Genomic DNA, 25966 nt, shown 5'->3' with positions numbered 1-25966 from the left:
ATTTTCTTCAAGCACATCATTGATCCTAGTGAACCAAATATAGTATGCTTAATTATGCATCTAACTCATTCAACAGCAGAAGCGAGGTATTTAACATGTTGGGGGGACAATATGAATAAGATATGCATCATACATCTATTAATAGAAATCACAAAACCAAAGGTCATGTATATTTGTATGCTTACTAAGAAACTAGGACGATACACGGGCTCCGCTGTGTGAGTTCCACTGAATTTAAAGAAAGATAGCACAAAAGAAAAAAAATAAAAAGGGAAAATAAAAAAACTGCCCCAGCTCAATCCCCATCGAAACCATCTCCTTCTCCACTACACAGGTCGGCTCCCATGCCACTGCTCCCATCGAGCGCAAAGGAGTTTGCCACCCAATCCCACCACCTGGCACCTCCAGGCCGTGGCCCTCATGCCTCTACCTCCCGCCGCCACAAGAACCCACCGCCTCCGGGGACTAAAAAAAGGTGAAGAAAAAAAATCTAGCACAGGTCCACCGGACGCCGCCGCCCATGCGCCTCCTCCTCGACGCCGCCGGCCAGATCCACCACCAGTCGGATCCCTTGCCTTTACGCCGAGATCCGCCAGGGCGGAGGCCCGCGGCGCCAGGATGGAGCGGGGGTGGGGGGAGGGGAGGGGGCGGGGCCCTCGACGGACGATGGCGCCGGAGGGCGGAGCGTACCAGATTTGCCACCGGCACGCCACCGGTCGGATCCCCCGCCGGCGGTAGGGTGGAGTGGACGGTGGGGGTCGGAGGGGCGGCAGCGGCTGGGGTCGAGAGGTGGGGAACCCGGGAGAGGGTGGCGGCCAAGAGAGGCGACCGACGGCGGGGGAAGAGGGCGGCGACCGGCGGCGGGGGCGGAGGGCAGCGGGGCGGCGGCGGGGGATGCTAGGGTTAGGGTTAGGGGAGAGGGCGGGGGAGGCCGGGGAGGGGGCGCGGGGGGTGGGGGGTGTAGCGGGGAATGATGATGTTGGGAGGGTGATGCAGCGGGGGGTTTTGCAAAAAAAAATATGGACGGCGGGTTTGAATAAAAAAACTTGAAGGGTCTATTTGCAAAAAAGCCAAGGAACAGCGTGAATCGATCTCCGCGATGGATCGGACGGTCAGCGTTGGTCTATTCCTCTCGGTGACACGTGTCACTCCGTGAGCAGCCGAGTGCTCTCAGGCCTCCATCTCCATGGTGTATAGGAGTAAGAGTATTTATAAGAATGCATTATACGATTGAAAACAGGAATCATGTTCTGCAGCTATAAAAGTCAAAAAAATTGTCAATAAACTGCCAACAATATCTCTCCATTTATTAACCTGAAAAAGAAAGAATGATTCATCTTTAGGACTCACTGCCTTATAATGAAGCTAGGAAATTTTTAGAAACTCTTTACCTTGCTGCACACTGAGACAGTTTTATTAGCAGCTAATACCACTACCTGTAGTCCTGCACAAATCTTACAACATGTTATGAACTGTAGGGAAGGCAGTGACATGAGTCTGTAATTTTAAGGAACTACATACTTGTATGGTCTATTGATAAACTTGGAAAGGAGTTTCTGTACTGAACATGTCAATATCATTGAGAGCTTATCGTTAATAAATGAAAAAAATTATTCATGCTAACTCTGAACCTTATTTTTCAACGGCGTCATCTATCCTCAACGACCAAAGAACTGCAAAATTATAGGCTACATGCAGGAGAGGCAGTAAGAAAACAAATCAATCAAAAGTAATATAGTCAGAATGATAAAATCAATACTTTATGGTAGAAAATAAAACATCCTAACTCTAAAAACCAAACAAAACATATGCACATTCGATGAATTTTTTAGCTTGACAAGAGTTTGACAGTACAGACGTATGGTAATTATAGTACTTGACGATTTCCCATCTAAACCTAATCAATGAAAATGCAAACTTTCTATAACTATATTCACTATTAAGCAAGTTAAGCACACCAAATGACCATTTCACAATACTCCCAGCATCTCAAAGACATCCTAACAGGCTAGTGACGCCTTTTGCTGACTTGATAATCTTCAGCGAGTTACTTGTCCTTGGATACATCTGCATCTGTGCAATTACCATGATGCTTGCCAATTGATAAAGTATATGGGCGAGACAAAATTGTATTTTTTTCTCGAACTGTAATTTATTAATAGGGAAAGGGCAAACATTGATTAACATCCTCAATTAAACTAAGTATCTAATGTATTCACTATGAAATTTAAATTCACATTCACATTCACTGGCGATGGAAAGTTCTTAGACAAGATAAGAATCAATAAATTAACCAGAAAGTTTTCAAAAAATAAATTGAGCAGGAAAATACATTAAAGTGCCTTCTCTTTTTAGGCTTTTTTTATCTCAGAGCTGGAAAATCATTTTGGGATTTTCTCCATGAAGGTAGTACCTACATTTGCTTCTAATATAAACAACGGGTTTGATTCAACTTAAAGGATATTTTATTTTTATATAGGTATCAGTATCATGATATGGCTTAATGTTGGCTTATCTTTTTTACTCCTTGAGAGAGTCCAGTAAGCATATCTCTGAACTTGTCCGGTGATGAAAATCTATAAGGAAAAGGATAAGACAATTTAGATGGGTGGTTATAACTTCTTGAGCTAAAAATCTAGAAGACAATCGATCAAATTCTTTATCCAAGCCTTCAGGTTTGTTTGAATAGAGAACCCAAAACAAATGGTAGATAATTTCATGAATAATCATCCTAAGACTCATTTCGACCATTAGCTGTATGTCCAATCTGTCATTGATATTATATTTGTGATAGAAAAATAAAATTTACCTGAAGAATTGCTTAGCTCTGTAACGAACTAGAGGTCCGATCCGATGTGAACAGCATGGAACATGACTGTGGAGCTTATTGTCATACTGTGCTAGGGGCTGGACATTTTTTCGAACACTGCAGGTAGTGAAGGCAATGTGGTTGTGCAGTGTCCTTCAAATGCTCACAAGGCTCTCGTTCTGCAGGGTTCTTGCAAGTCCAAAGCATCAAATTGATATAAAAAGAGAAACACAGGAACAAATTAATTGTGGTGAATAAAAATGTGACTTCTTGATAGAGAAGCAAAGGAGCTAGGATGGAGGGGAGGCTCCACACGGTCGTAGCTAGAGGTTGTGGAGCTTATTCCACTCCTTAGGGGCCTCTCTCCGTCCAACTTCAGGCTGCGAGCTATAGTTTTAGGATTGGGTTTACAGATCAAAGGGGTCGGAGATTTGGGAATTTTGTGGACGGAGAGAGAACTCACCTTAGAAGAAGAAGAATCCCAAGCAGTTGAGGCCGTCGTTGCCATTGTTGATTCGCGACCACCTCAAGGCCCTGACCTGAAGCTGCTGGCACCATGGATAATTTCGCAGCTAGCCCAGGACTCTAGCTTCTCTATCCCCGATGTTGAAGATCTTCCCTAGCTAGGAGAACAAGCTGGCAGCAAAACCAGATCCGGCTAGCATGGCTTCGTAGGGGATGGTCAAACTGGGGTGGAAGTGTGCTAAGCAAACGTGGTGTTGGAGGCAGTGTTACCCTAAACATTTGAAATATAAACATTTAAAAGGATTAAACGGTCATCTACCATTTAGCTATTTATTCGGATTAAACAGCCATATAAACGAACTAAATGGTGATTAAACAAACACGGTAAGCCACTGTATAATATGTCGACGGACTAAACAGCCGTGTACATGAACAGTACTCGGAGGGCATGGTGGAACCAGAAGATTTCTCGAACATGCCAGTGTGAGCTCCTCCCCACCAGCGAGCTTTTCTAGCGGCGTTCGTGTGGCGAATACTGTGGATGATGCATCCTCGTGACCGGATCTAGTGCTGGGGCCACTTGCTGCTCGCCGAGGTGGTGAGAGGGAGGGACGAAGGAACGATGGTGATGGTGGCGGCGGTAGCAAGGAGGGAAGAGAAAGAAGAGAGGACCTTGGGTTGCTTTTGAGAAAATAGGAGGGTGTTTTTGCCAAATAGCCTGAGGCCACTTGGTAGTGCGCAGGGTGACGAGCGCTCTTGTGCGAGGAAAAGAGACTTGTCTTTAAGATACCCGATGTAGATGAGTTACCACGTAAAGGCTTAATAGGTTCGTCTCGCGAATTAGTCACCATTTATTTAATTAGTTTTATAGTTAGCTTATGTTTAGTTCCTTTAATTGGTATCCAAACACCTGATGTGACCCGAACTAGTCCCTGGATCAATGAGGTAGAGAAGAGACATGAAAAGAAGTAGGTTGCAAGCTTTTAAGCAGCTGAGGTACGATCAATTATCATATTACATTAATAGTAAGGTAGAAGAGTTACCCACCACACATATTAATGTTGAGATACAGAACAAATGAGAAGAGAAGCAGGCTACCAAATTACTATATATTTTGTGAGAGAATAAAGTGGGTTATATTTTAATGATAGAACATAATATATATTACTATTATACGAGTTGGTTGTTTTGGATGAACCATAAGTGATGGTTTTATTATAAAGCTAAAAGAAGGTTCATTATTAGCCACGTTCTAATATAATATGGTGTTGTACTGCAAGCCTGCCATTGCATGCAATCTCATGCAACGTAATACGGCATTGTGATTTAATAGTTTGTTTGTTCTCTTTGTTAAAAATGTAAGATTTGGTTGCTGATCTAATCAAGTACGGTCAGTTGTCAAATGTAGTACAATTCTTCTTTTAAAAACTTGTACACTTCTTCTATCGCATTCAAAATGGGAGAATTCACAAAATAGCACTTGTTTCTGGTAGTGTTTATGGAACGACACATGTAACCTGCATATCCAAAAAATAGCACTGCATGCACCCATGCAATTCACCAAACAGCACAAATTCTTATTTTCGCTCTTGTTTTAATTTCTCCCATGATTTTACCAAATGAAAAAGACCAACTTGCCCTTTGTATTTTCAACTGATTTTTCAGCGTCGTAATTCTTTTTCCTCCCAAGCTAGAGCTGAATTAGTCAAATTTTATGTGTAATAGTGTGATATGAGACAAAAAAAAAGCATAATATGTTTATTGATGATAGATTGATAGGTGCTTTATTTAGTTTTCTATGATGTTAACTGGTTTAGTTGAATTACCCAAAATATATATATGCTTCTATGATGAAACACTAAAATTATCTCTTATATGATAGGTGCTTTATTTAGTTTTCTATGATGAAACACTAAAATTATCTCTTATATGATGTAAATGTATGAGACTATCGATAGGAGCGTCAATCATTGCTTCAGTTTGGTTTTTTGTTGATGCATTGTTTTAGAGATATATATATATATATAGTATGTATTTTAGAAGCTGATTAACCAAACGGATTTAAGGTGATGGATTTTGGCCGGTTTTTAGTTTTCTAGCAAATTTGATGGTTATTTTTTCTAAAACAGAAATTCTCTCATGACCGAACAAGGGTCCCGAACAACATGTAGACTATTCTATATATATGTTTTCGTTGCATCGTCGAATTTATTATTGTTCTATTTAATGTGGATGGAAGGATAAGAGAGTAAGGCTCTTGCGCCAGCAAGGGTAATATGGTCTATTTGCATGTGATAAAAAACTAAAAGATAAATAATGAATACAAAAGTATATGCAGTGCTATTTTACAAACACTGCTACAAAGATCATTAACCGAGGTGGACAAAAACGAATAACCGAGGTATTTTTCGCAACCACATTAGATCAAAGGTCATGGTAAATGATCTATTTTCCCATGCGGTTTGCTGCTTGTCTTGGTTAATTAAATAAAAAAATAAAAAGAGAGAGAGAAAAAGCCCGTCGAGCCCATCACGAGCCTGGCGTCGCTCCACCACCGCCGTCCTCTGCCTTGCCGCTCCGAGCCGTGGCTCCGTGCCGTCGCCACCGCTGCACCTGACCATGCCGCTCCGCTCCAGTGCCGGCGTTGGAAAGGGAGAGGATGGGGCAGGGCAGAGGGAGAGTGCGTGCACGTGAGAGTGTGGTGGAGAGGGAAAGGACGAGGCGGCGGTTGAGTGTGCTGGAGAGGGAGAGAGAGAATCGTGGGATTCCAAACCCTAGGAGATATATATATACTAGAGGATATTAGGGCAAGATGGACTATTTAGGCTTCTAGTTGGATCTGTATTTTTTGAGGTGGACTTTATAGTGTGTCCGTCTTTGTTAATCGATTAACCTAGACATTTGCTTTAAAACGGCCACATTGATGATTAACCAAGGCGGTCCTTGTAGTGTGCCCGCCTCGGTTAAACTTTTTTGCGGGATAGTTTTTTTAACCGTCTCGGTTAATAAAAAATGACCGCTTCGGTTACTGCATTAACCGAGGTGGTTGAAATTTCTACCCGTCTCGAAGGTGCTTAAAAAGACCCTGGTAAATTATTTTTTGTAGGAGTGAGATCCATTTTTCGAAACGAAAACCTGAATTTGAAGTGCTATTCCTTGGACACCAATAGAAACTGATGCTGTCTCCTGAATTTCCCATTTAAAATGCGCAAGATTCACCTGGTTTCTAGTTTTCCTGCCATGGCCCTGCCGTGTGTTTTTCTACGTACAGCTCAGCCTCCAGGGTGACTTGCCCGCCCTCGGTTCTTGCTGGCGACGCGCCGGCATATTCCGCCTTCCTCCAACGCGGAGGCCTCCTCAAAACAGATGAATTGCCGTCACCGCCTATTCTTGGCCATACCGCGTCCCGCATGCAGCACCAACAGGGGGGGGAAAGCCATCGAAGAGGGAAGGAAACAAGAAATCGGCGGATCCTTGATGCACCCCTGCCGGTTCGACGCCAATTCTCCCGGTGTTCAACTCCCATTCCCCTGCCCTGTTCGTTTTGCCAGCGGATTCGATCAGCGCAGCGCACCGGACCAGAGTTCTTGATTTAATCCTCGGCTGTGTGGTGGATGGCGGGGCACCTCGTTCTTCTTCTCTTCCACGAGTTTAGGAGGTAGGGGAGCAGGAGGAGGAAGGTAGATGGAGAGAGACGGGATGGAGGGCAACAATCTTCTGCATTTTCTTGATACCCCCAGCGCGCATTACAGACTGTATGCGTCTTCTACCTTCCCATCTATGTTTTGGTTTATTCAATCTCCCGTGTTATATTGCGCATTTCTCCTTCTGTTTCCATGGGATATGCAATTTGATGTTTTGCCTCTCTTTCTCTTGAAGGAATTGCGATGGATTTGAAGCCGAAAATGATGCAGATGATCGCTCTGATGCATCAGGTTCGTATTTTTCCTTGATATCTTCCTCTTCCACTTTTGCATTCTTGAATATCTTTGTGTATTCGTCAAGAACGTTTCAATGTTAATAATTTGTGGAAATGATATTTTTTTTCGAGAATGCATTTGTGGAAATGATATGAGTTCAGGTTATAAAGCATACATGCTCCATTGATCCTGAATTTGTGAAATTTGTCGTTACATTCTGCTGGAGGATACATTTTGTTGAAATTTGTTTTACTGAACCTCACCGTCCTTTTCCCCTCATTTTGCTGTATCCATTGATTTCAATGTCTTATTCGCTTGCACCGTGTATCTGTTGAATTCATGCCATGCCAGTGCCATTCGATTTCTGAAACTAAAAGCTCGCATGTTGGGAGAGAAATTAAACTAACTAATCTTATGTGATAAATGATCGATAGATGGACGCCAGATGGAGCTGCTGGCACAATTTTCTTTGTTGTTTAACTGCCAATGCTTTATTGATGTGTTCATGCTGGAAATGGCTTCTGTGCTCCATATGATTACTTGTGATGATTTTCAGATCCAGATCCAGCTAATTCGAGGGAATTGTTGGAGTGTCTGTTGAACCAACCAGCAAACAAATTCTGTGCAGACTGTGGCATTCCTGATCCAAAATGGGCGTAAGTCTCTGTAAAGCAATATTTATCCCGAACATTCAATTTGGCTTGCCAAGAAATTGCTAGAGTTGTCACACTTAATTTCTAAATGACATGTTTTATTTTGTTGCTTCTTGGATTAACCGCAAATTTTTGCTCTTTGGTCAATTTACACAAACACTAAAGAAGTCTAATATTGCTTTTTACAGCTTTCGTAAGATCTGATTGATTTGTCAGGCATCTGGTTTTTCTGACCAATAATATTGTAGTGCTTATCCAAATTGGGCTTTAGTGCCATTTAACTTCTTTTGCACTTGCAGGGCCTTGCCTTTTGGGGCATTCATTTGCATTAAGTGCTCTGGAACTCATAGAAGTCTTGGAGTGCACATATCAAAGGTGTGCAATGGGCTTTCCTCGGTCTGTTTAGATCCAAAATTTTTACCCCCAAAAACGTTACATCGAATATTTGGACACATGCATGGAGTACTAAATGAAGTTTATTTACAAAACTTTTTGCACGGATGGGCTGTAAATCTCGAGACGAATCTAATGAGACTACTTAATCCATGATTTGCAACAGTGATGCGTCTCACGATTTACAACCCATCTGTGCAAAAGATTTAGTAAATAGACTTCATTTAGTACTTCAAATTAGCAAGATTCCATGCCAAAAAAAATTTGGCCAAACATCTAAACACGGCTACTTCTGCCACTTTTTCCATTTTCGGTTCCACCACAGATCTTCTTATACCAAATTTCCATTTCTATGGTTGGAGGTGTTCTAGAAAGCAAGGCTTCAAAATTCGATTTCTCTTAAAAATGATATTTTCTCCATGACCAATAGTTGTGCGCTGCAATAACTCATTATTTTCCTTGTCAAATACAAGGGGTACTTTATTAATTCCAGTGTGCAATGATTAACGGCTAATTCATAATAGTAATGCTACTCCATTTTACTATCACAGATCTTATACCGAACTTACCAAATATTCGTTTTGAATTGAATATAGGTGATTTCAGTGAATCTGGATGAGTGGACAGATGAGGAAGTCCACTGTTTAGCTGAATCAGGAGGAAATTCCGTTGTTAACACAAGATATGAGGCTTTTTTACCCGAAAACAAGAAAATAAAACAAGATTGCTCGACTGAGGAGCGTAATGATTTCATTAGGTACACATTGAGTTAGTTGATTATCGGTACTTGTCATAACTCTATTTCATGATATTTTGTTTCCCCCGTTTATGTATGCAGGAAAAAATATCAGTTCCAACAGTTTGTCTGTGATCCACAATTTTCATGCCCTTTACCACTTAATAAAAAGCATGCACAAGATAAACACCAGCAGCACAATAGCAACAAACATGGTTTTGGTCATGCTTTCAGGAATAGCTGGAGGAAAAAAGATTCAGATAGCAAAGGACTAAAGAAAATGGTGCGACGAACTCACCGATGCTAAATTTTGTTAGTGTATATGGCACTTGATATGTTACTTTTACATTGATGGTGTGTTGTTTTCTCTGTTGCAGTCGGATGTGGGAATGATAGAATTTGTTGGATTAATCAAGGTCAATATCTTAAAAGGCACAGATTTAGCTGTACGTGATGTGATGTCAAGCGATCCATATGTCATGATTAATCTAGGGCACCAGGTAAGCACAAATTTTTTTGGCATCAATGGCAGCTTACTATTGCAAAGATGTCTGTTCTCCTTTTCAGTTCTTTTGAGACTTCCAGCTAACACATTCATATTTTTCAGTCCATGAAAACTAAGGTGATAAAGAACACCCTGAATCCTATCTGGAACGAAAGACTGATGCTTTCGATCCCTGACCCAATTCCACCTCTTAAACTGGTATGTGTTCATTTGTATCAACTTTTAAGATGTTGTAATTAATCCCCCAAACATTTACCTCATCTCTCTATCTAGCGACTCACTTTTCCAGTAAATTCTCACTTCAGGTGAAATGTTTTGTTCAAACTCTGCACTGATTGACGTTTTTCCCACCTCTAACAGCAAGTATTTGACAAGGACACATTCAGCTCCGATGACCGGATGGGGGAGGCCGACGTGGACATCCGGCCACTTATTGCAGCAACGAAGGAGCATGAGAACTCAACCATCAACGAATTGACGGAGCTTTACAGATGGTCAGCCAGTGAAGACAGCAACGGTGTGCTTGCCAAGGACAGCGTGATTTGCATTGCCAATGGCAAGGTGAAGCAGGAGATCACTCTGAAGCTCCAGAACGTCGAGCGCGGGGAGCTCGAGATTGAGATCGAGTGTGTGCCACTCAGCCAGTAGCAGCTTCATAATGCGACGGACACTGTTTGGCAATGCTCAGAGAGACCTTCACTTGTGTGTTTGCTGCATGCCTCTGTTGTAGTGTACATGTGTGAGATATGTTGTATGGTAGATAGGAAGAAGGAAAAAGTCATCTATACAACTTTGATTTTAGGCATAAACTGGTTTGGATTGGTTCTTTTCAGGCACATATTTTGAACTGTTTTTAGTAGTTCCCCAGACCCCAGTGGTAGCTGGTACCAGGATGGTGAAAAGAGATCATCATTTGCTCATATCCAAAAGTTGGCTTGCAAAATGCTACCATGGGGAGAAAGACAGCAAGGGTGAAAGACGAAACCGGTTCCTCTGCAGTAACTGCAGGGGGACTCGGTCACTTACACGTGGGGCTAGGCAGTTGCAGTGGTTGCAAGCACCCCGGTACTACTGCAAATGATCTCGTTCCGAAAGACGAGGTGGTACTACAATGCAAAGAGCATTCTAAAATAAATATCAAGTGTCAAGGATCTTGGAGAATTAGGACCATTATTATCGGAATAATTCTGTATAGTTTGATTCCTATATGATTTTTCCTAGTGCTACTTATGGTTGCTTGGAAAAATGTTCATAGGATTTCCTACTTTCCTCTACCATAGGAGAATTTTAGGATCTTTTTTGGAAATGACAAACATGGTTCTATTGCAACTGCACGAACTGCCCCATGGCCATTTCCTGACCCATGAAGCATGAACTATTGCTCATGTTCGATTGGCCTTTCGAACTTCAATGCTGAACAAATTTCCCTGCAGTATCAATGCTGGTCGCTGCCATGCATGTGTACGCCATTGTTATCTAAAACCAGCTTCAAATGAGCTCAAGGACCAAAGCCATGGTTTTCAAGTTCAGAAGTTATAGTAAGACTTGGGCAATAATTATTCAAGAGTCAAAACATTGACTTATTTGAAAGGAAAAAATGTTTTTACTAGTAGAAAGCTTTTACTAGCCTTAATAAAAGCTTTTACTAGTAAAAGCTTAATAAATCACATTAGCCTAAACCTTCTCCATGGATCTCTGTTTGGATCTCCAGATTCATAGCCTGCTGTGGCTTTTCAGAGGGAGGGATCGACCTAAAAACTTGAGACATTTGACACGAAACCTAATGAATTTATCTCCAGGGTTATAGCAAACGCACATACTACAGTTCCACACCACAGTTATTAAGTTCGGTAATACATATATGCAACCCTGGCCCCGACGGCCGACAGCATCACCTGCCGACACGCACACAGCATACTAATGTACTATACATATCACTCTGAACTTCTCGCGGCTTGAGGTATAGCTAAGCCGGGCAGGCGTCGCCGCCCTTGAGCTCGGTCCCGTCGCTCTCCGGTGTGGTCGCCGTCGGCGTGCTGCTGCGGTACAGAGCAGTCATGAACGGCGTCGCGAGCACCGTCGTCGTCAGCGCCATGATCACGAAGATGGCGAACGTTGTGTCATCCAGCACCTGCACTCACATATGCCCGTTAAACAAACACACGTTCATGAGATTTGAGTGCCAACTGCCAGACTTCCATGTATATACAACAGACCTTCCGCTCCCTGCCGATGTTGAGCACGATGAGCTCGACGAGCCCCTTGGCGCTCATGGCGACGCCGAGCGCGGCGGCCTCGCGCCTGGCCATGCCGGTCCAGGCGGCCACCGCGAACGTGCCGCCGAACTTCCCGAGGAAGGCCACGGCCACGACGAGCGCGACCATGCCCCACGCGGCGGCGCCGCGGACGGTGTCGATGTCGGTGCGCAGCCCGCTGGTGGCGAAGTAGAGCGGCAGCATCAGCCCGGACACCAGCGGCGCCACCTTCTCGCCCGCGCGCTCCGCCAGGCCGCCCTCCCGCGGCACGGACAGCCCGAACACGAACGCGCCGAACACGGGGTGCACGCCGATGGCGTCGGTTGCCGCGCCCGCGAGCAGGGCGCACGCCACCACGGCGCCCGGGGACGCCAGCGCGGCGGCGCGGCCGGGGCCCGCGCGGCGCGCCAGGCGCGCCATCAGCGGGCGGAGCGCGCACAGCATGAGCGCCACGAAGGCGGCCCCCGAGGCGAGGATGTAGACCGGCGCGAGCGGGGCGCCGCCCCTGGCCGCGCCGCCGGAGACGGCGAGCGCGAGGAGCGCCCACGCGAAGACGTCGTTGACCGCGGCGGCGGCCATGGCGGTCTCGCCGAGCGGCGCGCCGAGGAGGCCGAGCTCCTTGAGGATGCAGGCGAGCACGGGCAGCGCCGTCACCGAGAGCGCGGCGCCGACGAACACGCAGAGCGGGAGGAACGCGGCGGGGCCATGACCAGGCGCCGGGACGGCGAGCCTCAGCAGCGGCGCGAGGCCCGGCGCGGCGAGGAACGGCGGCACGATCCCCGCCGCGGCGACCGCCACGCTGCGCGGCCCCGCGCGGCGCACGGCGCGGAAGTCGAGCTCGAGGCCGACAAGGAAGAGGAAGAGCAGCAGGCCGAGGCCCGCGACGGTGTCCAGCGCCGCGGCGCTCCACGCCGGGAAGATGGCGCGGCGGAAGGCACCCCACCGGCCCAGCGCCGACGGCCCCAGCAAGATGCCACCCTGCACGAATTTAACACGCGGCCACGCGCTAATTAGTTGCCGCGAATAATATAAGCAAACACACCGATCGTTTATGCCATCACGGGTGCTAAAAATGGTCCAAATATTTAGCCTATATTTTCAGAAAAAAAATAGCCATGCTAAAATTTTGTAACAAAAAATATTTGCCATGCACGCTTGACCTGAGTGGCCATGCAAGTTCGAGGTGGGGTTCAACACGATGCTAACAGGAGTTGGTTGTTGACACGACATGACTTGCACTTACCGTCCTCTAGAAAATGCTGACTTGTTCTGGTTTAGGACGCGCAAGCACTTCCCACGTCAGATCAATATTTCCCTTACATATATGGTCAACACCAGCATAATCCATCAACACCAGCACACTAGATGGAGGAAAACAAAAGCATACCCTTTATCCGTGAATGGTTAGAGATGTGACCATGTGGATCATCACTGCTGGTTATTAGCTTCGATTTGTGGGCCCATCATTTTCTGAAGATCTGGTGATCCGCGTATGTTAGTGTGGGCAGAAATGATCATTTACTCTCTCTTTTTTTCATTCTATTTCCATCCAAGTGCTAATTGGTGAAACTGTCAAACTTTACAATTAGCCTATTCAAATTGGAGTGCTAATAAGATCGTCTAACTTTAATTAGCTATGACTTGGAAATTTTATCATGTGTATGAGTGCTAATATGTGCTAAACTTTAGCTCTCAAATTTAGCCTATTGAAACAGATGACTTCGTAATGGAAGAAATAATCACCAGGGTCGTCAGATCTGTTATTAGCTTCCAATAATCTTGGTAGCAAATTGTCTCGATCGGCACCTATTCCAAGGATAACGTACATCCCGCGTAGGACGAAAACATGCATGCAATTTATAAATATACCAGGATCTCGGCGACAACTTTAGGCTGGCGCAGCGGCCTGAGCGCGAGCGCGAGCGCGAGCGCGAGGCCCTGCGTGACCGCGAGCACGACGGTGATCTGCACGGCGAGCAGCGGCAGCGCGAAGTCGAGAGGGTTCTCGCCCTGCCACACCCCGTCCGACGCCATCTTCACCGCCGCCGGGGACGACGACGGCGAGTTCGCCGCCATTCCGTGATCCGCTATACCGCTAGTACGTACGTGCACGCAAGAGCAGGAAACCTCTCGATCGGACGTGTGTGTGTGTGTGGCTACACTGCTCCAGCTGCTGCTGCTGTTACTGCTACCAGCAGGCAGCAGTGCATGCATGATGCTGGCCGGGGGCTCTGGAATTTATGGGCGTGGGCGGGCCGATGCGACCTGGCTGGGAGGCTGGTGCACCTGATGATACGTTGGTGCTCGACTCGGTGGTGGCCCGGCCCTTCTCCATCATTTGGGGGAATCGAAGAGAGAGGTCAGATATCTCAAAAAAAAAAAGAGAGGTTAGATGGATTTGGACGGACATGATGGGGGAGGAATGTGGATACGCTTGATCTTCTGCCTCCTGCAGCTCGGTGGGCAAAGCGGCTATGCAGTATGCACACGCTTTGTCATGGATCGTCATATTCATCTCGCATTGTGTCGTAGCTTTGTCTTCATTCTTGAATATAAGACGTTTAGGGCAACCTAATTACGGTTCTGTATATAAAGATGGAAGTTTTGCCATAGGACAACCTGACTTTATGACTTTTGCTGGAATAAAACATTGTTTATATTGCAGCAGGGCGCAAAAATGATGTCCTGGGACAAGTCAAATATAAGTGTAGTTTTGTACTATTGAAGAGTAGTATATATAGACTGGATTGCCGGTGCGCATTAGTCCGACCAGATGATAGATGATCTTTTTATCAGGATCTTTCATCAAAGGATTATGAGAAATGAACGGACGATGATGGGGGTATCTGAAAGGAGAAACGGTGAAATAATTTCAAAGATGAAGAAAATTCCTTCCTGGATGTATCTAAATAATTGTGGAGGGGATGGTGTCTCGAAGTGCTTTTGATGTCAACATTGACTGGCACATGTGTTTTATTGGCCTCTTTTTTTTTCAGACACGTCGTAATAATTATAATAGTTATAGTTAGTTTTTTCTTTTGTGTTCTTGTCCCTATATATATAACTATATATACTCGCTTCGTCCTATGAAGAATGAAGAGCTAAATTCTAGTTGTTTCCCGACAGTTTAGTGTTATCGACAAATGACTGCTACGCTTAGTACTTGTCTCAATTCCCTTTACTTTAGGCATGCATGGAAGATATTCAGAATTAGTTACAACATACATTGCATGCAACAAGCTACTTCTTTGACCACTAAAAACCTTATATCTCTAGGAACAAGACTAAGTGACTAACCACACACAAATTGCAGGCACAATCTGATACTACATGCATATAAGTACATCGCAGTACGTGTTCACACAGAACACGACCTATCATGCTTCGAGGCAAGGTCAGCATGGATTCCGGAGAGAGTTAATCATCCTACACCCCCACTAACTAAAATGCTGCAGGTTGGTGAGTGGTAGGCTGGCAGCACTACCAAAGTAACTTTCAGCACAAACACCGCGAGCCACAGCCCACACAGGTAGCATCTTATGTGGTAGTAACTAGGCTACCTCTATCTTCTCTCAAACGTTCCAGAACCCTAGCTAACCCTTCACCCAGCTTATGGTCGACACAATCTGAATGTTACAAGTCAATCGCCGCACTAATTCAGTCTATCCCGGCCCATTCAATGTGTGTACCGTACCCAATAATCTTTTTCAAGGCAAAATTAAAACTTATCTTCTCCGATCCCATGATGAATTGATCCTTTTTCTCCGATCCCCGCCTTCCGTTAATTAGTCGTCACTGCTGGAAAAGGAGATGCATGCAGCAGGAGGTCGCATTTGTGCCGTCGGCATGACCGGGACGACGACGACGATTGATAAGGGGCTGAGGGCCACTGGTTGGAGCAGCCTGATTTGCGCGGCTGCTTAGTGCGCTCAGCCTACAACTCCCTGACCTCTCATTAGGGTTTTGTTTAATGTTGCTATTGGTTGGAGGAAGGATTAAAGTATTTCCAGGAATCTATCACTTTGATTGTGAATTGGAAATACGCATGAGTAGAAAAGGGTTGCAGCACTGATGCTAGGGTCGTCTGATGTGCGGTGTGTGAGAGGGGTTTGGTGGTTTGACCTGTCACTGCTGGATTGGACAGTCTCCTTGGTGTAGGCTGCCACCTCAACCCGACTTGTCAATTAGCCAGTGGGTAGGATATGAATGTTGATTTAGGGAATTGGTACTCTTCTACATTAACTTGTCATCTTTTTTTCCTAAATGAATATTATTAGATTTGGGCGACTGAGATTAATATTTTGAGCACTATATATAGAAATATTGAACTCATTTTGAAATTATCTAGTACAGTAATATATTATCTAAGATCACACATCCAAAATTGTTGGTGATGATGGTACGAGAAGCGCATGCTGTTCTTAGAGCGCTCAATCCACATAGCTATAGTCCGCCCATGATTCAATACTGATGGGTGTAGCCTTGTAGGTCGCTCCCGGACGCAAATAGTGAAAACCATCAAGTTTTGTAAAAACAGTTTATATTTAAATAGATCAATTGAAAAGGTAAAATTCACCGAAAATAACTTGGTATAGGCGTATAGCACGATGAAGTGAGCGATCGATTATAAAAGAAAACCAGTGATGTGACATTTCTTCAAATCCATTCAGGGGTGTTTTTTTTTGAATAAAATTCAGGGGGTGTTTAGTTCCAAAAAAAGTTTATACAGTACCCGTCACATCGAATTTTTGGACAGATACATGGAGCATTAAATGCAGTTGAAAAAATAACTAATTACATAGTTCAACTGATTAGAACGAGACGAATCTTTTAAGTATAATTAATCCATAATTAGATATTATTTGAAAAATAACAATAATGAAATGTGCTACAGTGCTAAAACCCAAACTTTTTCACCCACTAAACACACTCTCAATTTTCCTGGCCCAGTGCGCTAGCCCGCTTCCTTCCCTTCTAACACTCGGGGGGCAAGCTTTCCAGCCCAGCTCCATCCACCTCCAGTTTTTTGCTTGCCGTGCTCTAGCCACGCGATTCCTTTGACTCGATTTCTGATTCACAGCTCGGGTCTTTCCGCTTATAAGCAGATTCTGGATGAAAATAAGCGAAAAACTCATCCAAACATTTTGATTATTTTTCAATTCTCGCAGTCGCCGCTTACTAGCGAAGCCTGAAAACAACGTGAGCCTCGATTCTCCCCACCGGCACCCAGAACTCGCGTAGAGCATAAGTCAGTCCCAATGCAGACTCCATTCATAAAGTTTAAGCCTCAAAGACTCCATCACAAAAAATTATACTTCCCAATGCAAAGTGTGTTACTTTGGTTTATATAGCCCACTTATTTCTCTCACATTCATTTTTAATTTGCGTGAAGACTTGGAGTCTTGATTTATCTTCCTCTCTCTTCCATAAATATACTGCCACGTAAAAAAAACACAATAAATAATAAATAAGAGACTTAGACTGCCCCGACGCGATTTTTCCTCCTCTGCCCCTTCTCCCCAGAGTGCGTCTCTCCCCGACGCCCCCTCCCAGCCGCCCCTCGGTGCGCCGCCTCCCTGCTCTGCCGCGCCTCCTCCCTACTGTCCCCAGAGCAGAGCTGCATCTTTCTTCCCCCGAGGTTAGCAGCGCCGCCGCCTCCTCCGTGTGCTCGTGCCGCTGTCCCTGTCCTCCTCTCCCCCGACCGAAGCAGCACCGCCTACAGCTCCCTAGCTGAGCGACGCCCTGGCCCCCTGCCTTCTCCCGAAATTGCTGCTGCAGGTTGATCAAAAAAAAAATTGCTGCTGCAGGCCTCTCGCGCCTCTCCCGCCGCCGCCTGATCTCCCGCGCAGGCCTGTCGCTCGCCAGCCCGCCCCTGTCCAGTTCGCTGCAGACGCCGACGCCTCTCCTGGCCCCTCCCGCCGCCGACGCCCCTCCGGGTACCTCCCACTTCCACCGTGCCCCCGAAACTGAGCTGAGGTCCCTGCCCCCCCCCCCCCCCCCCCCCCCCCGAAGCAACGCCGCCTGCCTTTCCCGTTCTTGTTCCCTGCCATCTTAGTCATTGTTTTTTCTATCTTTTTTTTTCCAAGTCCTTGTTTGCTGCCGCTATTAACATTTGTGACATGTCATTAACATTCGTGAAATTTTTGACATTAACATATATTTGATCTAATTGTAATATATTATAAGTAGTCAAAATACTAAAAAATATAAAAGATATTGAATTTTGCTCGTATTCAGCAAAAAATTGAGATATCATCACCTTCGGGGGCATTTCAGACATTTTACCACTCAACTCAGAGAATCGACTCAAAATAATCAAGATAGCCAAACACCCAGCTTATCCAGACAATCGATTCTCCGGACAGTAGATTTATCTTAGAATTTTGATTCTCAGAAAAACGAGATTCAGAAAAGCGGAAACAAACAGGCTTTAGTTCCGTGCGCTGCATCGTGTGCCCCTACTGAAATTTATGACAAAAGGGAAGTGAAGTATTAAATACAGAAAAGAAGAACGAAAAGGAAAAGGAAAAAAAACAACAAAGCAACGAAAAACCGACAGGAAGATAGAAACTACTACGTCTGCAACCATGAGTCCATAGTTGCTGCTAACTCAGGCTTAACTATGCGAAATAGCAAAAGCATCTCAGCCATGAAATTTCTCTTGCAATTTTCAACCTATGGGTCAATGCTCTTAAAAATACAATCGTTCCTAGATGACCAGATGCTCCAAGCCATGAGTATAATAATTTCCATGTAGAAGGGGACCTGTAGCTTATCCTGAATTTGACTGAAAATGTTCAGTAAGGGTCTGGTGGTGATAACTAATTAACTGAAGCACCAATTTTTAGATTATGGATAAAGTTCCGGCTTTAATCATTCATATATGAATACCAACAACTAAAAAAGTTACAATAGTTCTTAGACTCTAGATCTTAAATAAGAATTTTCACAAATAAAAGAACAAAGCTACTCCCGCCATTCATCTTTGATAGATATATTCCAAAAACTCAAATGTTCATAAATGATAGATATATTTTCTATCGGCATGGGCTATGACAATAAATAGCACTAGTAACGATGAGTTCCCAGTTAAAACATTGGAGGACCAACAAAAAATTATGTGTTGCATTTACTATATGATAAGTAAGATTATTTTCTTTGGTCATTGTGTCAAGGTGAAATATAGCTATCAAAAATGAATGGAGGGAGTATAAATCAAAGAAAGAAACCTACAAGACTAAGCTTCAAACTGCTTCTTCGTTCCCACTTCAACCTTGCAATGTACTCACGCATGCCAATTCCTCACATCACTTGTCTGTTTAGAATCTTGATATCTGGATGGTTTGTAGCTTGCTCTTTTCATTTAAACCTCCTTCTGGCGAAAAGGTAGGAAGATATGTCAACATCGTCTCCAGGGAGGGAATGGCACCAAATGATGTAATCAATGCCGACGCTAGCGCTATGCTGGAAAAGAATATTCTCGAACGGTTTCCCGTACCACCCGACCTTCACGAACCTGCAAGTAGGATAGCACCTCGACAAAGCCTCCAACGAGAAAAACCTGCAACAAACAACACCATTGCGGTCGGCATGACGCCAACTGAGATTTCTCCCGGTGCCCACCGAGCAAGGTCCACACGCCAGCACAAGTTTGATCACCGATGCAGCAGGCCAGCGGCTCGCTCGAGAGCCGAAGCTGAGCGACCCACCTCCTGACAGGCAGCCACCTTCGAAGCATGCCTCACCACCACGGGCGCCGCCTCCTACCCAAGGGGTGCCCGATCTGGCCACTAGGGCACCAGACCCGAAACCCCGCCGCCGCCTCCACAAAGAATGCCACCATGGGTGCCGCCACCACTCCTTGGGGCGCTAGATCCGGCCACCAAAGCATCTAATCCTGCCACCCAAGCCCCAAGCGGCACAGGACACCCCCCCACTGCAGTGTAGCCATGGACGACGAGGAAGGGGGAAGCGAAGAAGGAAGGAGAGCCCGGCCGCCTCCCGGAGCCAGCACGAGCACTAGCCAGCGTCGCCGCAGCCATGGTTGGCAGCCCCGCCGAGCCCTATGCTCGCGCGAGGAAGCGCCCCGCGCAGCCTGCTGCACAGCAGGCCGCCCTCCCTGTCGCCACGACGGGAGAGGGCCAAGGGAAGGCAAACGGTGGCTAGGGCTGCCCGCCGCCCGAGTCGCCCGCAATAGAGGACCAACAAGCTTTAGCAAAATTGCAGCGTAGGAAGAGATGAGTACCTGATTCAACCCTTCTATAGGATGCAAAGGTTACAACTCACAAGTGTATGAGTCTAGCTCCATATTTCTTGTCCTAGGAAGTTCCCTCCTGCTTAGTCTATCTTTTAGTAATTACCAAAAAAAAAATCTTATGCTTCATCTGGCAATTGGATTTTCATATCGCCAAAAAGATGGAATGAACTGCTCTGTGCTCTATGATTTCTTTATAAGCTCGAGAGGAAGAGAAGTTCGAGCATCCTGCAGTTATGAGTAGGATGGAATCATCAAATCAGATGAGATTCCTCGGCGTGTTGAAGAGGAAGCAAAGCGGTGGCCGGTGAGCCACGAGCTTCCCCTGTTTTTAGGAATGTAAATGGTACAGATATTTTCTGACCGTATTCGAATTCGATCTAGTTTTAACCCGTTCGTATCCAATTTCGGATATTCAACATCCGTAACCGATTCGTATTATACTAAAAGTTATATTTTTATGATGTCGATATCCATTACAATTTTATCCGGTAAAAACTAACAATATCCATATTTGATCAGTATTCGAGCAAAAATATAAAAACAAATATAATATCAGTAATATCCATCAATATTTGATCCCTTTACATCCCTACCAGGCGTGAGACCGGTGAAACCAAGCTTGAGCAGAGTTTGCAGAGGTCATTCCACGCGCAGGGCAAGCTTGTTAGTCTCCGCAAAGTCAAGCCTCAAAACAGCGTGCGGGTCCAGCCGCTGTCACGATTCACGACTAGTAGTTCCTCCAGCATGAAGAAATCAGCAAACGCGAAATGTCCTTGGCTAATACAGCATCAGCAAACGCCAATATTAATTCCTCACTTGCTACAGAGCTCCCCCGGTTGAAGACGGATCGAGATCCTCTGCGCAACCATGGAGGCCATCCACCTCGCCTACGTGCTCGTCTTCGCCCTCCTCGCTGTCTTCGTCCTCCAACTCCGGCGCCGCGGGGCCTCTCCGGCCGAGCAGCCGGCAAGGGCGACGACGGCCCACTGCCCGTACCCGAACCCGGTCCTGGGCAACACCCTCGAGTTCATCCGCAACCGCCGCCGCTTCTTCGACTGGTACGCGGACCTGCTCCGCGCGGCGCCCACCGGCGCCATCGAGGCGTGGGGGCCCTTCGGCTCGGGCCGCGCCGTGACCGCCGCGACCCCGGCCGACGTCGACCACCTCCTGCGCGCCGGCTTCGCGGGCTACGTTAAAGGCGCGCGCTTCCGCGAGGCCACCGCCGACCTCATCGGCGACGGGCTCTTCGCCGCCGACGGCCGGCTATGGAGCCTGCAGCGGAAGCTGGCGTCGCACGCCTTCTCGTCCCGCTCGCTCCGCCGCTTCGCCGACGGCGTCCTTGCGGTCCACCTCCGGCGCGGGCTCCTGCCGTCCCTCGACGACGCCGCCGAGGCGGGGCGGGCCGTCGACCTGCAGGCCGCGCTGCGCCGGTTCGGCTTCGGCACCATCTGCCACGTCGCGTTCGGCGTCGAGGTCGCGCACGGGGACGGGCAGGAGGCGCTCTTCGCGGCGTTCGACGCCGCCCTCGAGATCTCCTTCCGGCGCGCGCTCACGCCGGCCACGTGGGTGCGGCGCCTCACCAAGCTCCTCGACGTCGGCAGGTCGCGGCGGCTCAGGGAGGCCGTCGGCGTCATCGACGGCTACGCCATGTCCGTCGTCGAGGCGAAGGAGGAGGCGCGCCGGAGGAACGGCGGCCTCGACGACGGGGACGCCGACCTATTGTCGCGGTTCATGGCGGCCATGGACGGGGAGGACGGCGGCAAGCTCGGCGCCATGTTCCCCACGCCGGCGGCCAAGCGCCGGTTCCTGCGGGACGTGGTCGTCACCTTCGTCCTCGCCGGGAAGGACACGACCTCGTCGGCGCTGACCTGGTTCTTCTGGCTCCTCGCCGCGAACCCTCACTGTGAGCGGCGCGCCCGCGAGGAGGCCGCGACCGGTGGCGGCGGCGCCAAGGGGATGCACTACCTGCACGCCGCCATCACCGAGGCGATGCGGCTGTACCCGCCGGTGCCGTTCAACGGGCGGGTCGCGGCGCGCGACGACGAGCTGCCGAGCGGCGCGGCGGTGCGCGCGGGGTGGCACGCGAACTACTCGGCGTACGCGATGGGGCGGATGAGGACGCTGTGGGGCGAGGACTGCATGGAGTTCGTGCCGGAGCGGTGGCTCGGCGACGGCGGCGAGTTCGTGCCCGTCGACGCGGCGCGGTACCCGGTGTTCCACGCCGGCCCGCGGGTGTGCCTCGGGAAGGAGATGGCGTACGTGCACATGAAGACGGTCGCGGCGGCCGTGCTCCGGAGGTTTAGGGTGGACGTGGTGGCGCCGCTGGCCAGCATGGAGGCGCCGCCGGCCTACGAGATGACGGCGACGATGAAGATGAAGGACGGGCTGTGGGTGCGGCTCTGCAGGCTGGAAGAATCAGCTGAGTGACGAGAGGAGACTTTGACTGCAAGTCTGCAAGTCAGCTCAGGGGACAAACAAGGACCGGGACACCCTGTTCTGTTCTCATTAGCACCATACTTCAACCGAAAATTACTCCACTAAAATTGTACTTATGTTGTAAAAATTAAAACCATATGTATTTCAAAATTTGTATATAATAATATTATTTAGTTTTAAATTTTTGACAGTCCCCGAGCTCCCAGCATCGACGTGGCATGCCACATGGCACCATGGTGTCAAACATTTGCAAAAATTCCCATGCATAGTTCTATCTTCTCTCGTTTGCTCCCTCCCCCCTTTTTCTATTTATCGCGCGTGCGATTTCTGGTCTTGCTATTGCAGAAACGTGCCGCGACACCTGTTCATCTTCCCCGGCAAGCTCCGGTCGGGTTAGGGCTCTTCAGGGTTCGGGTTGCCGGTCCCGTGGCCTCCGGTGGCCTTAGAAGAGGAGCGGAGGGGGGGGGGCAGGGAAGCCCGGCGGCGGAGGCGGGTTGCGGGCGGCGGCGATCGGCGGGCAGACGTGCGGTGGGCCAGGCACCACGGCGGGGGAGCGTGGATCTGAGCTGATTAGCGTCGGCTGCGGCGGAGGGCGGCGGCGGAGGGCGACGGCGGCGCCAGAGCCAGGGAAGGCAGGGGCGTGGCGTCTGCAATGTATCAACCGCAAATCGCACAAAGCGATGAATAGTGCCCCCTCTCCTCTCCTCTCCCCAAATCAATCTCTCTCTCTCTACGCTTGCGCTACTGCTACGACATCACCATGGTTCCAAGAGCTGAGGGCTTCAGTTGGAATGGAAGAGATCAAGCAAGAGCTTGCAAATTAGTGTAAAATTTGTTAGAATTATTAGCTTGCTCTTGCATTTTTTGTATTAGTCTGACAGAAGGGTCTAAAAATGTGTAGAAGAGGGCAGTAGAAAATGCCAACTTGTAGCCTGGCAGCAGCAGCAAGAGTGCAGCCTGTCAGCATTAGTAACTTTAGAAAATAGAAGAGTGTAGATGCTAGCAACAGTAGCAGTAGGGAGTAGAAGTGTGTGGAACCATTGTATGTCCTGAGTCTTCCTCCTTATATTTATATACCCCTTGGAGACTTTCTAAAAGGATAGCCAGTTCAGTTAATAGAGCAGCAACCAACTAGTGTGTGCGCTTTGCTCCACTTTCCTTCTTCAACCAATAGCTGAATAGCCACATGAGAGAGTGTGTGAGTGAGCTTGAGCTCTCTGATCAAAGTGATCAGTTGAGTCGAGGTAGTTTGCTAGGCTAACACAGCATGCATGACGTTATGGCTTCTCCACCATCTTTACAAGAATCTTGATAACAACGTCATTCATAGATAGAAAGATACATTTTTACTGTGGAAAACATATATTTGAGAAGAATAGGAATGTAGTCGTTTGTCTAACAGAAATTTGCTGCTTGCTGGAATGTAATTCAGCTTAACTAAATGTATTGCCCGAATAGAAAGGTGTAGCATGTGCGCCTAATTTTTTCAAGTCCCTTCATGCGCCCAATTTTTTAACCCTTGTCTAATCTAATTAAAAAACCATTTGTCCAACATAACGGCAGCGTGGTGCGCCTAACTTTTTTTTACCCTTTTCTAATTAAAAAACATTTGTCCAACATAACAGGTAGGTCCACACTGCGCCCAATTTTTTTAACCCTTTTTCTAATTAAAAAAACATTTATCCAACATGACAGGTGGGTCCATGCTGATTGTGACGAATTTGCAGAAATGTCACTAACATGTGGGCCGAACTATGACAGATTTGATAAAACATTACTAAATTCTAGGCCTCAATATCCAGAATGCACATCAATGACGAAAAACAAGAAAACGTCATAGATGCCATGGCATTCGTGACGTCCTCTAAAAATGTCACAAGAAATACGTCATAGAAGGTTACATTTCTTGTAGTGCTAACTGGTTGAAAGGGGCGCAACTTTGAGGACTTTGAGAGACATAACTAATATTGTTATAGATGAAAATGTTCAATTTATTTTAGTGGTTGAGAAAGCTACCATATAACATTATCTCCGCCGAGCAATGTTTCACGAGAAGATGAACGGTTTGTTGACCACTGCATATGTGATGCCAAATGAAAGGACAATGAGATTTGTTGGTATGCTACCAGAAAAGACATTTGTTTCTATTTATGGTATTACGGATTCAGATCCTTATGGGGATTTTGATTATGAAGACATATGCGAAAGGTTATACAGTGTTAGCTCATGATAATTTTTCGTTAGTAGTTATAAACATCCATTGGCTCGGAATTTGCACTCCTGACATAGAAGATATAGAAAGACCCAGTTCAAAAAGGATACTTAATAGATGCCCAAATCTAAAGATGCATAAGATAACAATGTTGAAAAATCTGTTGTCATCACAATTCATGCTATCATATGTATGGAGTTATCGTGTTCTACATATGTTAAACATCAGCAGGAAAGCATGTTTCGAAGATATAGATGCTGCCTCTTGTTCATCGTTGCTACTGCAGCTGCATCCCGGCCGCTGTCACGGACGTCTTTGGCGCTGCCCTTGTGTCCGCCTCTTCTGCTGCCATAGTCGCAGTCTTCCTGGCTGTAGGCACAACCGCCTGGGTCACTATCTGTGTTACCATCTTCACTGCTGTCGTGTACAGTAGAGCAGCAGCCCCATCTCTTACTCCCTGCTGATTTTTTTGCACCAAGCTAGCAGCAGCAAGCAGGAGGGGCTGTCCTCCCATCGCTGCCCCATTCTAAGGTTGCCGGTCAAATCAAGTCGCTGCTACTCTGCTGTCGGAGCCCCTACTCTTTGCCATTCGTCCGTTGCAGGCGATGGAGCGTCATTTGTCCTAGCGGGAGAGAGCGGACCATTTTATCCTGTGTGAGCAACTCTGCAAGCTACGCATATGCTGAGATTTGGTTTCTTTCTCTCATCTACTCATCTCTCTCTTCCAATCAGTACATATCCTCCGCTACGAGTCTCATTTGGGAGAGAAAATATAGCTATTAAGTGGTTCATCTGAGGTCCCAAGCGTGCCACGCGAGCTCCCAGTGCCGACGTGGCATGCCACATGGCGACACAGTGTCAAACATTTGCAAACCCCCGTGCTTAGTCCTATCTTCTCTCGTTTGCTCCCCTCTCTCTCATCAATCTCTCTCTAGGCTGTTGCTACCGCTGCGACGTCGCCATCGTCGTCGTCATTGTCCTCTGACTCGCTCCTGTTCGGCACGGGCTGTTGCGTCGACGAGGTGTTCGCGCCCACCATCTTGCCGCTCACGGACCTGTGGCGGCAGATAGGCATGTGATCTGGAGTCGCGTTGAACTGTCGCACGGCGTCCGCCGCCGCCTTTTGCGCTGCCACCTGCTGCACAGCTCCTAGAACTCCTCTTCCTACTTCGCCCTCGGTGCGGCGTCAAGCCCCTAGCCGCCACGGTCACCCGCGTCGTCGGACCCGCTGCTGCTGATGCCGATGGACAGATGCGATGAGACGTCTGTCCCTACCCGCCCGGCAGTGCAGGTGCCCTAACAGAGCTTGCGTGTCTGGTGCGAAG

At 47.2% G+C, this 25966-nt stretch overlaps 3 protein-coding genes across 3 annotated transcripts; 2 read left to right on the top strand and 1 right to left on the bottom strand.

Moving 5' to 3' along the window:
• The first annotated feature begins 6827 nt into the window (after positions 1-6827).
• On the top strand, positions 6828-10169 carry LOC120668145 (probable ADP-ribosylation factor GTPase-activating protein AGD11). The gene is made up of 9 exons (XM_039948065.1): positions 6828-7029; positions 7154-7209; positions 7751-7850; positions 8147-8222; positions 8837-8997; positions 9079-9259; positions 9354-9476; positions 9584-9679; positions 9842-10169. Exons 1-9 carry the CDS (start codon positions 6959-6961, stop codon positions 10127-10129), a joined length of 1152 nt encoding a protein of 383 aa, XP_039803999.1. The 5' UTR covers positions 6828-6958; the 3' UTR covers positions 10130-10169.
• A 1113-nt stretch (positions 10170-11282) lies between these two features.
• Positions 11283-13916, bottom strand: LOC120665662 (cation/H(+) antiporter 20-like). The gene is made up of 3 exons (XM_039945284.1): positions 13606-13916; positions 11698-12714; positions 11283-11612 (listed from the first exon to the last, which is right to left on the bottom strand). Exons 1-3 carry the CDS (start codon positions 13810-13812, stop codon positions 11448-11450), a joined length of 1389 nt encoding a protein of 462 aa, XP_039801218.1. The 5' UTR covers positions 13813-13916; the 3' UTR covers positions 11283-11447.
• A 6622-nt stretch (positions 13917-20538) lies between these two features.
• Positions 20539-22619, top strand: LOC120665661 (cytochrome P450 94B3-like). The gene has a single exon (XM_039945283.1). It carries the CDS (start codon positions 20861-20863, stop codon positions 22418-22420), a length of 1560 nt encoding a protein of 519 aa, XP_039801217.1. The 5' UTR covers positions 20539-20860; the 3' UTR covers positions 22421-22619.
• The last annotated feature ends 3347 nt before the right edge of the window (positions 22620-25966 follow it).

This window comes from Panicum virgatum, chromosome 3N, assembly GCF_016808335.1.
Source record: "Panicum virgatum strain AP13 chromosome 3N, P.virgatum_v5, whole genome shotgun sequence".
NCBI classification, from domain to species: domain Eukaryota; kingdom Viridiplantae; phylum Streptophyta; class Magnoliopsida; order Poales; family Poaceae; genus Panicum; species Panicum virgatum.
Note: the sequence above shows the minus strand (reverse complement) of the source record. Positions and strands in the feature narration are given on the sequence as shown.